The sequence below is a fragment of the Dunckerocampus dactyliophorus genome, chromosome 13 (assembly GCF_027744805.1).
Source record: "Dunckerocampus dactyliophorus isolate RoL2022-P2 chromosome 13, RoL_Ddac_1.1, whole genome shotgun sequence".
Taxonomy (NCBI): Eukaryota; Metazoa; Chordata; class Actinopteri; order Syngnathiformes; family Syngnathidae; genus Dunckerocampus; species Dunckerocampus dactyliophorus.
The window spans coordinates 21891950-21905130 of record NC_072831.1 but is presented as its reverse complement, the minus strand read 5'-3'; the positions used below and the strand labels follow the sequence as shown (position 1 = coordinate 21905130).

Here is a 13181-nt window from a genome sequence, read left to right as displayed (position 1 = left end):
CAATAATAGTCTGAGAGAACCCACCAAAAAATATGCATAATTGATTGCATTGAAGAGATTGATTTAAGAAGAAGACTAGCAAGTGTGCTCACTGCTGCCAATGGGGCTTAAAGGTCATCTCTGACCCTCTTACAACCCTGCACTGCTATTCATAATCATCCAGGGGTTCCAGCACAAAAAGAGAGCAGCGATATCAGTGATAATGAGCAACTCTGCAGAAGTATCACATCAGGCAGTATCGCCACTCTTTTTGCAATATCTGTGTCACATTTAAATGTTGATCCATGCCTTAGGAGGAAGTGAAAAAGCAGAGGTCCATGAGGGGATGTGTACAGGAGGCTTTTATTGCATTTGAAATGATTCAAAATGGAACAAAGCGTTTCTCTTGTTTCAGACCAATTAGACTAATCCATCAACCTCAGCTTACTTGCACAGGGATTTAGCTTTAAGGATTTTCAAGCAAAATAATTCTTTCTATTGGCGTGTACAAACACAGAAACTTGCGACACACACAAACGTCTTCCCGTGTCACCTGTGTTACTTAGCAGTAGATGGCCTGGTTTGTGCTGCACATTTTAAGCGGCCCAGTGGGTACTCAGTGGTTGTGGAGTGAGGGGGCTGTGGCTGATTCATGCATTAGTCAATGCTGCCAAACACCAGTGGCGTGAAAGAATGACAATGTCTGACCAAAACATACAAACATGCATGAATAGAAGGGGGCTGTTATTGTTGCATAAAAGAGTATGAGGAACACAGGACTTTTTGTGTGTGTCCAATAGCAAAACATTTAGCATCACCTGAGGCAGTGGATCCACCCAAGACATGGCCAACTGCTATACAGTGTCTTATAAAGGTAAGTAACCATTTTTATTACAAAACTTTATATATACTTTATAGTCGTCCGTGTGCAGCTTGGACAGCAGTGTAGATTTACTATCCAATGAAAATGAGCCAACACACAACTATTGTATAAAAACACAAGTGAGTAGCAAGATAGTTGTGTCTTGCCTACAGTCAAACATGATGGTGGTAGTGTCATGGTCTGGAGATGCCTGAGTGCTATTGGGAAGCTGTGGTTCACTGAGAAAACATGAATTGCAACATGTACTGAGGCATTCTGAGGAAGAGCATCATCCCCGTGGAAAACTGGGCCGCATGGCGGTTTTCCAACATGATAACAAGCCCAAACTCCAAGAAGACATGTGCCTTGCGGAGCATAGCATGCCCCCAGACTTGAACCCAATTGAGCACCAGTGGGGTATTCTCAAGCACAACAACTATTCGTTTAGACTAAGTTTAGATACTGACCTTTCATTTGAGGACAGCAAAAGCTGAGAAACTTTTCATGCAAAGAAAACAACAGAGAAGGGTCCGCACCACTTCCCCCCACAGCTAGATATTTTAAATCTTATTAAAGGGTTTCACATAAAGGGAATCACCCACAAGAGCGTTGGAGCGGCACTTTTATCCCAGCACATAATTGCAACCAAATTACAATAATTAAAGTAATCCTGAATGAAGAAAATGTCATCTCAATGTTTCAGCACTTGAGATAAGAGTCTCTCTAATTAAGACTGAATTGCAAGCCTACAATTCATTCTCAGAGCGATTAACAACAAAAAAAAAAGTTTTGAAGTGTCCGGGAAGTGTTTGGCTATCAGTAAAACATGACTTTTTAAAAACTACTTTTTATCATTAATTGGAAAATACACATTGCTGGCTCGCTGTGTACTGAATGTATATGGCTGTATAGACAAAGGAGAATTCAGTATATACCATATTGAAAAACGTTGCACAAAGTTTCACAAAAACTTTTCGTGAAAAATTTGTCTCAATATACACACAAAAATCTGTTAACGCTGTCATTTTGCTTTTTCTTCGGCTTTTTAGCAAAACTTATTAACTTACGGCAGGCAGTTTTATTATTTTATTGTTTTAATACGGTGGAACATCGAACGACAAAAATTTACACCACAATTTTGCCTTGGCTTGCATACATTCTCCAGTTAGCGTACAATAAGGTGCGCGACCTGTCGTGTCATTAACACACTGTGAGTCCAACTGTGGTCTTAATGTATTTTCTAAAACAAAACATCCTTCCTTGTTAGCATCCTATTAGCTAGCTAATCAAAATGCAAGCAGAATCGGAAGTTACTGTAAGTCGCCTGTCTATGGTGTCATCAGAGGTTGACTCTCAAAAACACGTTTTTATAGTTTTATAGTTATAGTTTTACATGCATATAAACAATACAAAATGCATATAAATGATGAATAAAAAGGATAAATGAAGATTTAAGGTTACTTTTACCTTAACTGAAGATGTGACTGTTCCCAAAGGCACAATAGCAACAAGACCAACCACCACCACCTTCCTGACTTCAGTCCCGTCAAGAATCATGTCTTCAATGAAGGTAAAAGTAACCTTAAATTAGAGCTGGGTGACATATTTAGGTTGAATATGGATATACGATATATATCGCCATATTTTCAGACAAAGGCAAAGCCAACTATACGTGTCAAGTTGAGGATGTTTTGTTTGTATTTTAAAGCTACATGCAAGATGCACATTTAAAAAATCTAAAAACAGACACTAGAATAAAGTAGGCCATTCTATTTTTTTTTATATACAAAAAGTAAAACAATCTTCAGCCTTCTTTATAACAAGCCATTACTTATGTTCAAATCCTCAGCTAATAACAAAAGCACAAAAGAAGAAAATATGAAGGAGTGCCCAGTTTTTTAAAATGTTAGCAGCAACTCAAAAACACTTTGAATTGAACAGTAGCACTTTTTAGGTAAACATTTTTAGAAGACATAAGCACATCCTTATTTTGTGCCAGGAACACCAACCTGTCAACTGTATCAGGCTTAGGAACTGTCTGACTTCCTTGTACTGTACATTTGTGGTAGAGCTTCTCGTGCAAAATAATTGCGACTGGGAAGCTCGCTAGACATCGCGAGTCCATTGTTTTAGCAGGTTTTTTAAGCAAATATCTTTAGCAATGAGATAGGACACCGCTTTAGTTATAGCACACTTTGCACTTTTCCTTTCATGAGGAATGCAACAGAAAAAAGAAGCAAGCTGTGAGCTTTGTGTTGCGGCAGCAGTTTTGTAGCGTTGTGTAGCCGGGGCTGTTTCAGTGCGCAGCTTCACACATTGCTCGTATTGGAGTTTGTCCCACGTTTTAAGGTGGTGAAAAAGATTTGTAGTGTTTCTGCACTCGACAGTCCATTTTTTTTTTGCTCTTTGGATGCTCTGAATCCGAAGTACCTCCAAATGACTGAGCCACTGCAGTTTCCCTTCTGGGCAGTTCTTCCACCGCAGACGCCGTCCCTTCCTTCTGGTGGGACTTCTGCTCCGCCCCTCCTCCCGCCTCCTTCATGCACGGAGGGCAGGGCAAGAGCAGTGTAGAGTGACGAGTGAGACCTCCGCGTCAAGATACCAAGAGTTACAGGGCAAATCCAATTTATATCGATATGAACGATACATATATCGTGCTAAAAAGAAATATTGATATATTAATAGTATCACCCAGCCGTACTTTAAATGTTCATTTATCCCTTTCGTTGATCATTTATATGTATTTATACAGATTTGGAATTGTTTTCTGCATGTAAAACTATTACTTGTAAAACTATAAAAACCTGTTTTGTGTTAATGCATTTGTCTTTCTGGAACGGATTAATTGGATTTACATTATTTCTTGTGGGAAAAATTCATTAAAAAAATTGAAAAAAGTTGCACCTTCTGGAACGAATTAAAGATGCAAACCAAGGTTCTACTGCTCTTTACTATTAAAAGTGGTTAGCTTCTTTTTTACACCTTTCGTGACGTTTGAAAAAGCTGACATCTAACGCAAACACGTAAAGCATTACATCTGTCATTACGCAGTTGTCTTTTTAATTAAAGCTAATAGAGTTTCCATTTTGCAAATGGTGGTTCACTTAATTTTACACTTGTATGACAAAATACAAAGCATGATTTAAAACAGATTTTGCGATGCCAAAAGTTTGCCTTTTTATTTCCACTACTTCCTATGGGAGAAATGTTTCAAAATACGAAGAAGTTGATCCTCTGGAACTGATTGTAGTTGTCCTTACAGTCCAATGTACATAGTAGTTTGCGATTGTTTTTTTGCATTGATTTCACATGAGTATTTGCAAAATAAACACAACTAAATTGCAATGAAGAAGCCTTTAGAAGTGATGTCGTGATGCGGAGTTAAAAATACTGCTCAACAAATGTCAAAATGCCAAATTTAGGTACTTTGGTAGTGAGTGCCAGTCATTTATGTGAAATATAGTTAAACTGTTATATGTCCGTGTGTGCTGGAACCAGAGACATACCGAAAAGTCACCCCCACTACTGCAGATCAAAAACCTCACTCAGTGAGAAAAAGTGCAAGATAGCGTTGATGCATCTAACAACAAGGTGAATACAACAGTGTTTCATAATTTAGCCTGCAATGTCTGTGGTCAATCCAGGCTCTCGGCTCCTGTCCTTAACCTCACTTGACTGCAGTTTTGTTTGCAGTGTTCCGCTTCCTTCACTGTGTGAATGTGCTTGTTTGTTCCACGAAACCAGCATCTCAGGGTCTGATTAATTACATGGATTCTCTAAGGATTTGGGGGGGGGTGACATATGTTGTTGTAACTGGTGAGAGAACGTGTATGTGTGTGTATGCGCTGTAAGAACCACAAGCACCAGATTTAGGTGTGACTTGATGAGGACATATGTTCAATTGCATTGGCAAAGAGAGTTTGCGCGTGTGCACTTTTACTCCAACTTGGGTGTGAACATGTGGTCAAGTGTGCAGCATCTATTAGGTTTGTGTGTATGTGGGTTAGTGTAATCATCAGAAGATTCAGGTGCAGCGCCAGAAACCCACTTCAGAGTGCAGCAGGGGCATCCTGGCACAGACAGGGCACCAGATGTCAGAGCAGAGCAGGAACCTGCTCAATGGACCAGTGGCGCTTTTTTTCCTAGTCGTCCAAGAATAAACTCACTGTGGGGACAACTGAAACCACCCTCGTACTTCATTGGGTCCAAATACATTGATGAAATGTAGAAACTTTTTCACCTTTTTTTTGAACATTTGAGGCTACAGCTTGCAAAGTAAATAATTTAGTTTGAGTGTGTGCTGGGAGGTACAGGGGTGACCATGTTGCCCAATTTTAATTTGCATGACGGTCTGTCACTGTTTGCTCCCCTGTGTTTACAAGTGCATCTCAAACCCTGGTTGGCTCTTGGAGTCATCACGTCCAGCCAATTTTTGACAAATGTTACTTAATCATCAGTCATTGACATAGTCTAAAAAAATAATATATATTATTCAAGTGAAGAAAAACTATCCTTAAGGACACTTGAGGAACTTTTTGAGGAACTCAGTCAGCTCCAAGGGCATGACAGCTAGCTCGTTTGATTGACAGGAGCTGGCAGGCTGTCATTTGCTGTGGAACGGACACAAGTGGACGTCTGTAGCGACGAGTCACGGGGAAAACTGGCTGCTCGGATCGCAGCACTATTTAATGGGCCTGATTTAAAATGAGCATGTTTGCTCATCAGTTTAATGTGCTGTAGATAGGCAGCAAATTAACTATCCACCTTAATCTCCTCATGTATCATAAGTGGGGTTGCAAATGGGGCGTCAAACAAGTCAAGTTGGAAGATTTACAGTATTGACACTTTTTTTCTGTAAAAAAAAAAAAAAAAAAAGACAAGTCGTCATATTCAGGGTCTGCAGATTCACACATGCAAACACATACATACATTCATACATACAAACGCTTTTCCCCCCCAGCAAGTCAGACACACACACACACACACACACACACACACACAAGTAACCTGGAGGGATTCAGCCGTGATGCAGAGATTGTCTCAAAGGTAGGGGCAAGTTAGCAAACAACAGAGGAGTTATGATGCTAATTTTGGGATAATGGTTGTCAATGAAGCGGAGTTATCAAACTGTCGAGCAATTGCTGTGATCAATTATTATAATCTATCAGTTGTTATTTCATTTAATTTTTAATTTTTTTTGTCTATTATGGTCTTAAAATTATGGTCGTTTTACATGCATGGCCGTGTTATATTTGGCTCAATACAGTAATTAGAAGCACTGTTTTTACATATTTGTACATGTTTTACATAGATTTGACAACAAAAAAATGAGAATTAAATACAATGATTCTTTTCACATGTACAGCACTTACAAGGGTCTGGCTCCAATAACAGGGTGCAGAGTGCAGAGCAGTGCTTTCTTACTTATACATGCAACAATGTGAATTAGACTGTTTCTACTGCCAGGAATCTCTGTGTTGTTATGTAGACCACAATCTTTTCACCTTGGCGGCATTTTATGCTCTACTGTGATTCTTTACTTCTTACCATTATTTTCCATAGAATCATGTAAACTGTTTTAACACTAATGATATAGAAGCAGGCTTGAGAAGATAGTTGATACTGCTTTTGTGCGTGTGTGTGTGTGTGTGTGGCAGCAGTGGAGTGACTCGGTGCCTGTAACATATTATCGGTTTATAAAATAAGGTGGTTGTTCAGACCGATTACATAAGAGTGACTCATCCAATTAATGCTGAATTAGGTGAGTCAAAATAATAATAATGTAAATTATGTTTTTCTTTTGGAATTCCCACAGCACTGGAAAAATGACTCATGAAGAAGTCTAGCTTCCCAAAGTGGGTTACGCCAATTGTCATGAGGGTACGTAAAAAAAATTTCAGGGCTGTCAAATGATTACAATTTTTAATCAGATTAATCACAGTTATCAAATTAATTTATCATGATTAATCAACATTCCCAACTATTGCCATTTTTACTGCATGGTATTAACAGAAAGGAATACGACAGCACAGGATTACGTATATTTGTATGTATTAACATCTCCAAATTAACTGAAAATGCTACAATTAAAAGACACCACACATGTCTAAATATCTATTTAAACACTAGTCTCTTTAATAGTAGCAGAACGCAAGAATCACACATAAACCGTGTTACAATGAGTGGTTGCATTCAAAGACACCGCGCAATTTAAGTTGAATTCACATGGTTTGAGTATTTTCTGGGCTTTCCGAGCATACTTGACTGCTAATCGGAATAGCCAAGTATTGTTTTTGTTCGTCTTTCTGTTTAGACCGCACATACACACATAATAAAGATGTTGTTGTGATGTTAGGAATTCAGAGTGTTCGTAAATGCACCTTGAGGAAGAGGAAGTGTTTTGTTCCCAGGGTGAATGGATAAATGTGTGCGTTATGGATACATACAGTACATGCTGCTGGAATTGTTGATGTGTTCAGGTCAGAATAAAGTTATAAAACAACGCATGCATTAATTCCAATAAAAATTAATTAAATAAATTAGATACCGCCGTTAACGCGTTATTTTTGACAAGCAGTCAGGAGCGTTCCTCCATCGCCACATATTACACATTGGTTTGTGCAATACCATTTAGTGGTGAGCAAATTCAGTAATTCGGTAAATCTCCTCTCGCACAGTAAGTATAGTAATCTCGATGACTGACTGACGCCTATGGCAGTCTATCGAGTAATCGGGATGGATGCTCAAACAAATGTGTACTTCGGAGACACCAGTCAAGCCAGTGTTCCACATGTGTTACTTGGTGTGTCTTTTCTTTCGTAGCACCGTGACCGTGTACTTGATTTGAACACCTTCTTGTAGTTTGTACTGTGTGAGCCTGGGTGCAAAATCAATCTGAAACACAGCAATTGCAACTAGGGAGGGATATACCCTCTGTAAAGAAAAAAGTACTGCTTTTGCTCAATGAAAATGACGATAGTTAATTAAATAAATCAACCAAACAGGTGAGAAATAATTCAGATTGAAGATAATTTTGTGTGTGCTTCCAGACACTGATAAGTGTGCAGAAGTAGGGGCTACTTAGCTTCGACTCAAATATCTGAAGGGGACAGTGAAAAGTTTGAGAACCACTGAGTAAGACGTTTTAACAACCTTGAATCTTAAGGAAAATCCAGTAGCTGTGCTTTCCTCAGTCACACTAAATTAATCTACATGAGGACTAAATGGCTAAATGTAATGTAATGACTCTAAACTACATGAAGGAAATCAACAGGAAAGGTGTATTAATGGTCTTTTAGAAGCGGCAGCCTGCGTTGGAGCAATAACCATGAAGCGTTGAGAGAGGCTAGTTAGCTTGTTGTCATTAAGGCTCTAATGGCCGCCAAACCTGGAGAAAAACAGACCCCTGAGAGAACGTGGAGGATGAAGACACACAGGAGCGGTGAATATGATAGTCACAAGGCTGCGAGCTCAAATTCAATTAGTGTGTGATCAGACAAAACGGCAATACAAATAGGAATGCTAATGGGACGGCTGCTCCAAAAAACACTCCAAGCTTAATTTCAATTGTCAGTGGCGGTGTGCCGGACGGACCGCGAGCGCTGGCTCATTGCTTGAAGTTTAATTTGTTATTTCCTGTACAGAACTTTTTTTTTTTTTTTTTGAATCAGCATTCTTTGTGTGTGTGGGCCAAAATCTCCCAAAGACATCTTTGCTGCTACCTTCCATCAAGTTTGTGCAGCCTTTTCCCCCTCATTCTACCGTTAATGATGTCAAATTGCTGAGGTTATAAACCGATTGCACATTCTCCATCAGATTAGAGAGGCTGTGCTGGTCTACGCCCGCTACAAGAATTAGTGCTGAACGTTTCTCACTGCATCCATAACTGACGCTACACAGCCATACGGATCTTTGCTATTACTCAAAAACAGCTTTCAATTGTATTTAATTAGATTGTATTATTGTAACACCCTGGGATATCACACATATCACTGAGTGGATGCGTGTTTACAATATTATTGCTTGTACGGATGAATTCATATTGAAGTACTGAATCTTAACATCACCTGACGAGGATTAAACCTGCATTCTTTTCATCTAATCTCAATAGTGACTAAAGATAACCTCTTTTATCATTTCTGTGATTTACAAAATGGCGATGCTCTGCTCACAAGCTTATTAGATGAAGAGGAGAAGGCGAGGAAAATTCGGCTCCCTTGTGACTGAGATGCAGGGCGACAGTTGACCTATAAGGGCTGACTCACCCCCACGTTCACTTCACCACTAATATATTCACTTATTATCGCTCTGGGGAAGTGCAGTATTGCTGTGTAAGAACGCTGAACTAGCCCAGTGCTGTGCTCCAAAATGTGCGCGTATACTTGTACAGCCGTATATATCGCTAGTAACTGTGATTTGACAATAATTACTGTCTCTGTGGTGTGTTACACTCGCCAAAACAACTACGGTTTGACATGACATTCATGCTAAAAGTATTTTGGACCATTTTCAACCCATGAAAAGTTCCAGTTGTGATTAATCGCAAGATTTTCATAGTTAACTTGCAATTAATCACATGAACGTTTTTTTATGTTTTATTTAAGGATATTTTTCATATTATAATAATGCAAGAGCAGACAATTATGGTTGCTTTAAAGAAATGGCTGTTGTTTAATTATATTAAATGATCAAGAAGAATAAGAATGTTTTCCAGAAAGTCCTCCACAATACTTAAAACAGTCGGCTACCGCATTAAAAGACATCCTGAAAGCCAAACTGTGCAATTTTTGGCACAGGCACAAACTATTACTTGAGTAATTCTATTTATTTTTATTTGGCTTTTTTTGTGATGGCAAACAGGAAAAGGGTGATGCTAAACGTAAAATCAGAAATAGAACTCACTGAAACATAGAAGTGTCAGCCTACTAGTATGAGCAATACAATAAAATGATCCAATATCGCAAACCTATTAAAATATCATTTCATAATACAAGGAATGGAGTGGTCCCTTGCTACATCATGGTTTGATGATATAAAAGTAATTAATTAAAAAATGATCGCTGTTTCATGTTTGACTATGGCCTATTATTAGCCAAAAAACACTGAAAGACGTCCTACATATCTTTTACTTCAGCCAATGTTGGGATCCTTCCCTTTGAATGGGTTGAACTTGAGTTTCACTTTTGTTCACTTGCAATCGCTATCATTTAAACCTGGATATTAATTGAACAAACATGAAAAAGCAGGATCCAAACTACAAAAATACATACAAGCAGCTATAAATTAAACCCTCAAGATTAAACAATCTTAATCCACACCATCATCATCAAACGTACTTACTTATTCATATAACTCACACAGAGCAAATAAGAACTTCGTGCCCTGTCGCCATCCTTGTTTGTGCTATGGCGGTGCGCTTTATGCTATGAGGCATTCAGGAGCGCTCGCAATTGTGAGTGTTAGGCGCTAACTGTTTTTCATTTTTATTCACGTATCCCCAATGACAATTGGCGTACCCCACTTTGGGAACCTAGGCCTTAGATTACAATTCCTTAACACTGCATGAAGTCAGCCATGGCATGTCCGACATGATAGAGTGAAAAATACCGTGTGGAAGTGTCATGTTTTTGGCTTCTTACTTTATCATTTTTCCACACTCCATTTGAAACACTTTCTTAACTTTAAATAAAAAAAATTGGAGGCTAATTAGTTAGCTTGGTAGCTTCCTATATGCTATGTGCAGCGGCTGTCTCTTATGTCCTTGCAGTGATCCCGTTGCCTGCGCATTAGTGTTACGCAACACGGTGTAAACAAAGAATAATAGGAGTGTAAAGGTGACTAGAGGGGTGTTGTTTCATGTCTACAGGGCTCTAATAATGGTAAAAACAGTGTTTAGAAAGTCATTAACAGGTTCTCTATGCTGTAACTATGGAAATATTCAGTTTATTAATAACTGAATTCTATTTCGCAGAAATTCACTTATCGAGCTTGGGTCTGGAACCAATTAACCGCAATAAACGAGGGACGGCCGTACATATTAAATACCTATAAGGGCCAGTCTTGGTCTGCAAAAAACTTCCTGCCACTCTCTCCATTACATGACTGAGTAGTTTTACTTTATTGTGGAACCACAATTTTTTACATTATTTCCCGTGGGAAAACTTGTTTTGACATTACTACAACTTGGCAACCAGCGTTACAGAATTGTGTTCGACTTTTGACCTTTCACTGTAGATCAGGGGTCACCAACGTTTTTCCTTGTGAGAGCTACTTTTGCAAAATGAAAATGGCCAAGAGCTACTCATTTTTGTAACATTTATTTTCAGAGCTTATTTTAAACCCAAACAAAGCGAATATGCTTGTTTTACCAGAACATTAACAAAATCTGGTGTCCACAACTCACATTTTGTATTTCAGAATGCATTTCTTTCTACTGTTCTTTCATTATTAACTGAAAACCTGAATGAAAAGCAGGCTTGCGGGCGCCTCATGTGGTCGTGGGGGGCTACCTGGTGCCCGCGGGCACCACGCTGGTGACCCCTGCTATAGATAAACAGATCGATAAATGGGGGACCATCAAAATCAGTATAGATAGTAAGTTAAGCCAGCCTGCACCACAGATTTGCCATATTTGCTTAGATTATATATATATATACTGTATATATACAGTACAAAAAGATGGGACACTCATTACCTCATTTTTCTCTTATCCTTAATGATATCCTTAACAATATTGCCATGTTGCTGCATTTTTTTAAATATGTTTCTAAAGTCCACTGCAAAGTGTGTTACTGAGATTGTAGGTATTATACTACGCAATGTGTGTGTTCTTATGTGTTATACTCCAGTAAAAGAATCTGAACAGCCTTGCAAAAAAGATCCACACGCCAAGACCTGAGTCTTATCAATGGAAGATTTGTACATAAGATAAGGCCCCAAGGCAAGGCCTGTTTAGCGATGTCATCATCATTAACGTCATTTTGGCCAACAGTGAGACAGAGCAGCCATTTGGAAAGACAGCCAGTGAGGAGGAAGATGAAGAAGACAGACAACGCTGCTGGTCAGAAACAGGAAGATGGTTACATTAGGCCTAATGAGCACACCCACGCCTTGTTAAATGGCAGCTTCTTCTTGGATGGTCAATGTCCAAATATTTCATGGTCGTCTTTTTCTCACAAGCATGTCGTGTTTACTTTCCTTGATAACATCACCACACAGACAGAAATCATCATTCCCACAAAAATACGTTATCTGACAAAATGCATCGGATGCTGTCATCTTCTTGTTCACACTTGAAGCGAAAAGTGATGTTTTTGAAAAAACAAATAAAAAAGAGCTGATCTAATGAGGAAGTGGTTCTCGATGGTTGGAGGAGGCCTGTCTGTTGAATCTAGTTGGCTGAGCAGCTGACTGTAATCGTGTGCGACACTTCCCTGCCGCAGGAGTCGTAGGCGCTAGTGTATTGTGACAGAGTGCAACCTTTAAAGGCCAGCGACTGATGAACAACAGCGGCCAAACCCAGCGACAACCTCCGCCTAAGAGCATCTGTGGCCGCACAAACACAAAGATGTCACCGCCGTGGTGTGCACACATAGCACAACAACACTGCTCCTTCCTTTGCTGCTCCAACAAAGACATCTGAGACTAATTTGACCGCTTCTAAGAAATCATGTCAAGTCATTAATCTAGCTCGCATACTGTAATAGAGTCATAATTTGACGCATGCATAATGAAAAAAAATACAAAATGAGGAGCAAGGAGCTGTGGCACTAATTACAATTTGGACGGGTGCTGGAAATGAAAATGATCTACTGCCATCTGCTGGTCCACGTGTTTTATGTCAGTGACAAAAGTCAAAGGGATTGTACCTTCTGGATTTAACTAAGAATATCGAGACATGCCTTTTAATGGCAGCAGTGATTAATGTAGTTTATGTGGCAACAAGCATGTTAATCTTAAATTTGTCAAGATTATATTAATACACAAAAGTCAAATATCAATGTTATGGCTGTCCAATGTGCAAGCATAGTATAGTATAGTATAGTAGTACTTTATTAATCCCACAGCAGGGAAATTCATCTGTTGTATGTTGTATGTTCCTGATAATTTAATACAATAAGAATCTCAATATTCTCGGGTACTCCGGTTTCCTCCCACATTCCAAAAACATGGCGACTCTAAATTGTCCACAGGTATGAGAGTGAGAGTGAATGGTTGTGTGAATGGTTGTTTGTCTATATGTGCCCTGCGATTGACTGGCGACCAGTACCCTGCCTCTCGCCCGAGGTCAGCTAGGATAGGCTCCAGCACACCCACGATCCTAGTGAGGATAAGCGACATA

At 39.2% G+C, this 13181-nt stretch overlaps 1 protein-coding gene across 9 annotated transcripts in view; it reads right to left on the bottom strand.

Annotated features, from left to right (window-relative positions):
• The window catches only part of kidins220a (kinase D-interacting substrate 220a), a 54433-nt gene that overhangs the window by 20868 nt on the left and 20384 nt on the right, over nt 1-13181 (bottom strand). Inside the window, exon 24 of one of the 9 annotated variants that reach the window (XM_054795927.1) lies at nt 5842-13160. The exons of the other annotated variants lie outside the window; for them this stretch is intronic. Within the exon in view, the coding sequence (XP_054651902.1) occupies nt 12965-13160 (196 nt within the window). The 3' untranslated portion in view covers nt 5842-12964. Of the gene's footprint in view, nt 1-5841; nt 13161-13181 lie in introns of those variants that run through there. 9 annotated transcript variants of the gene reach the window in all.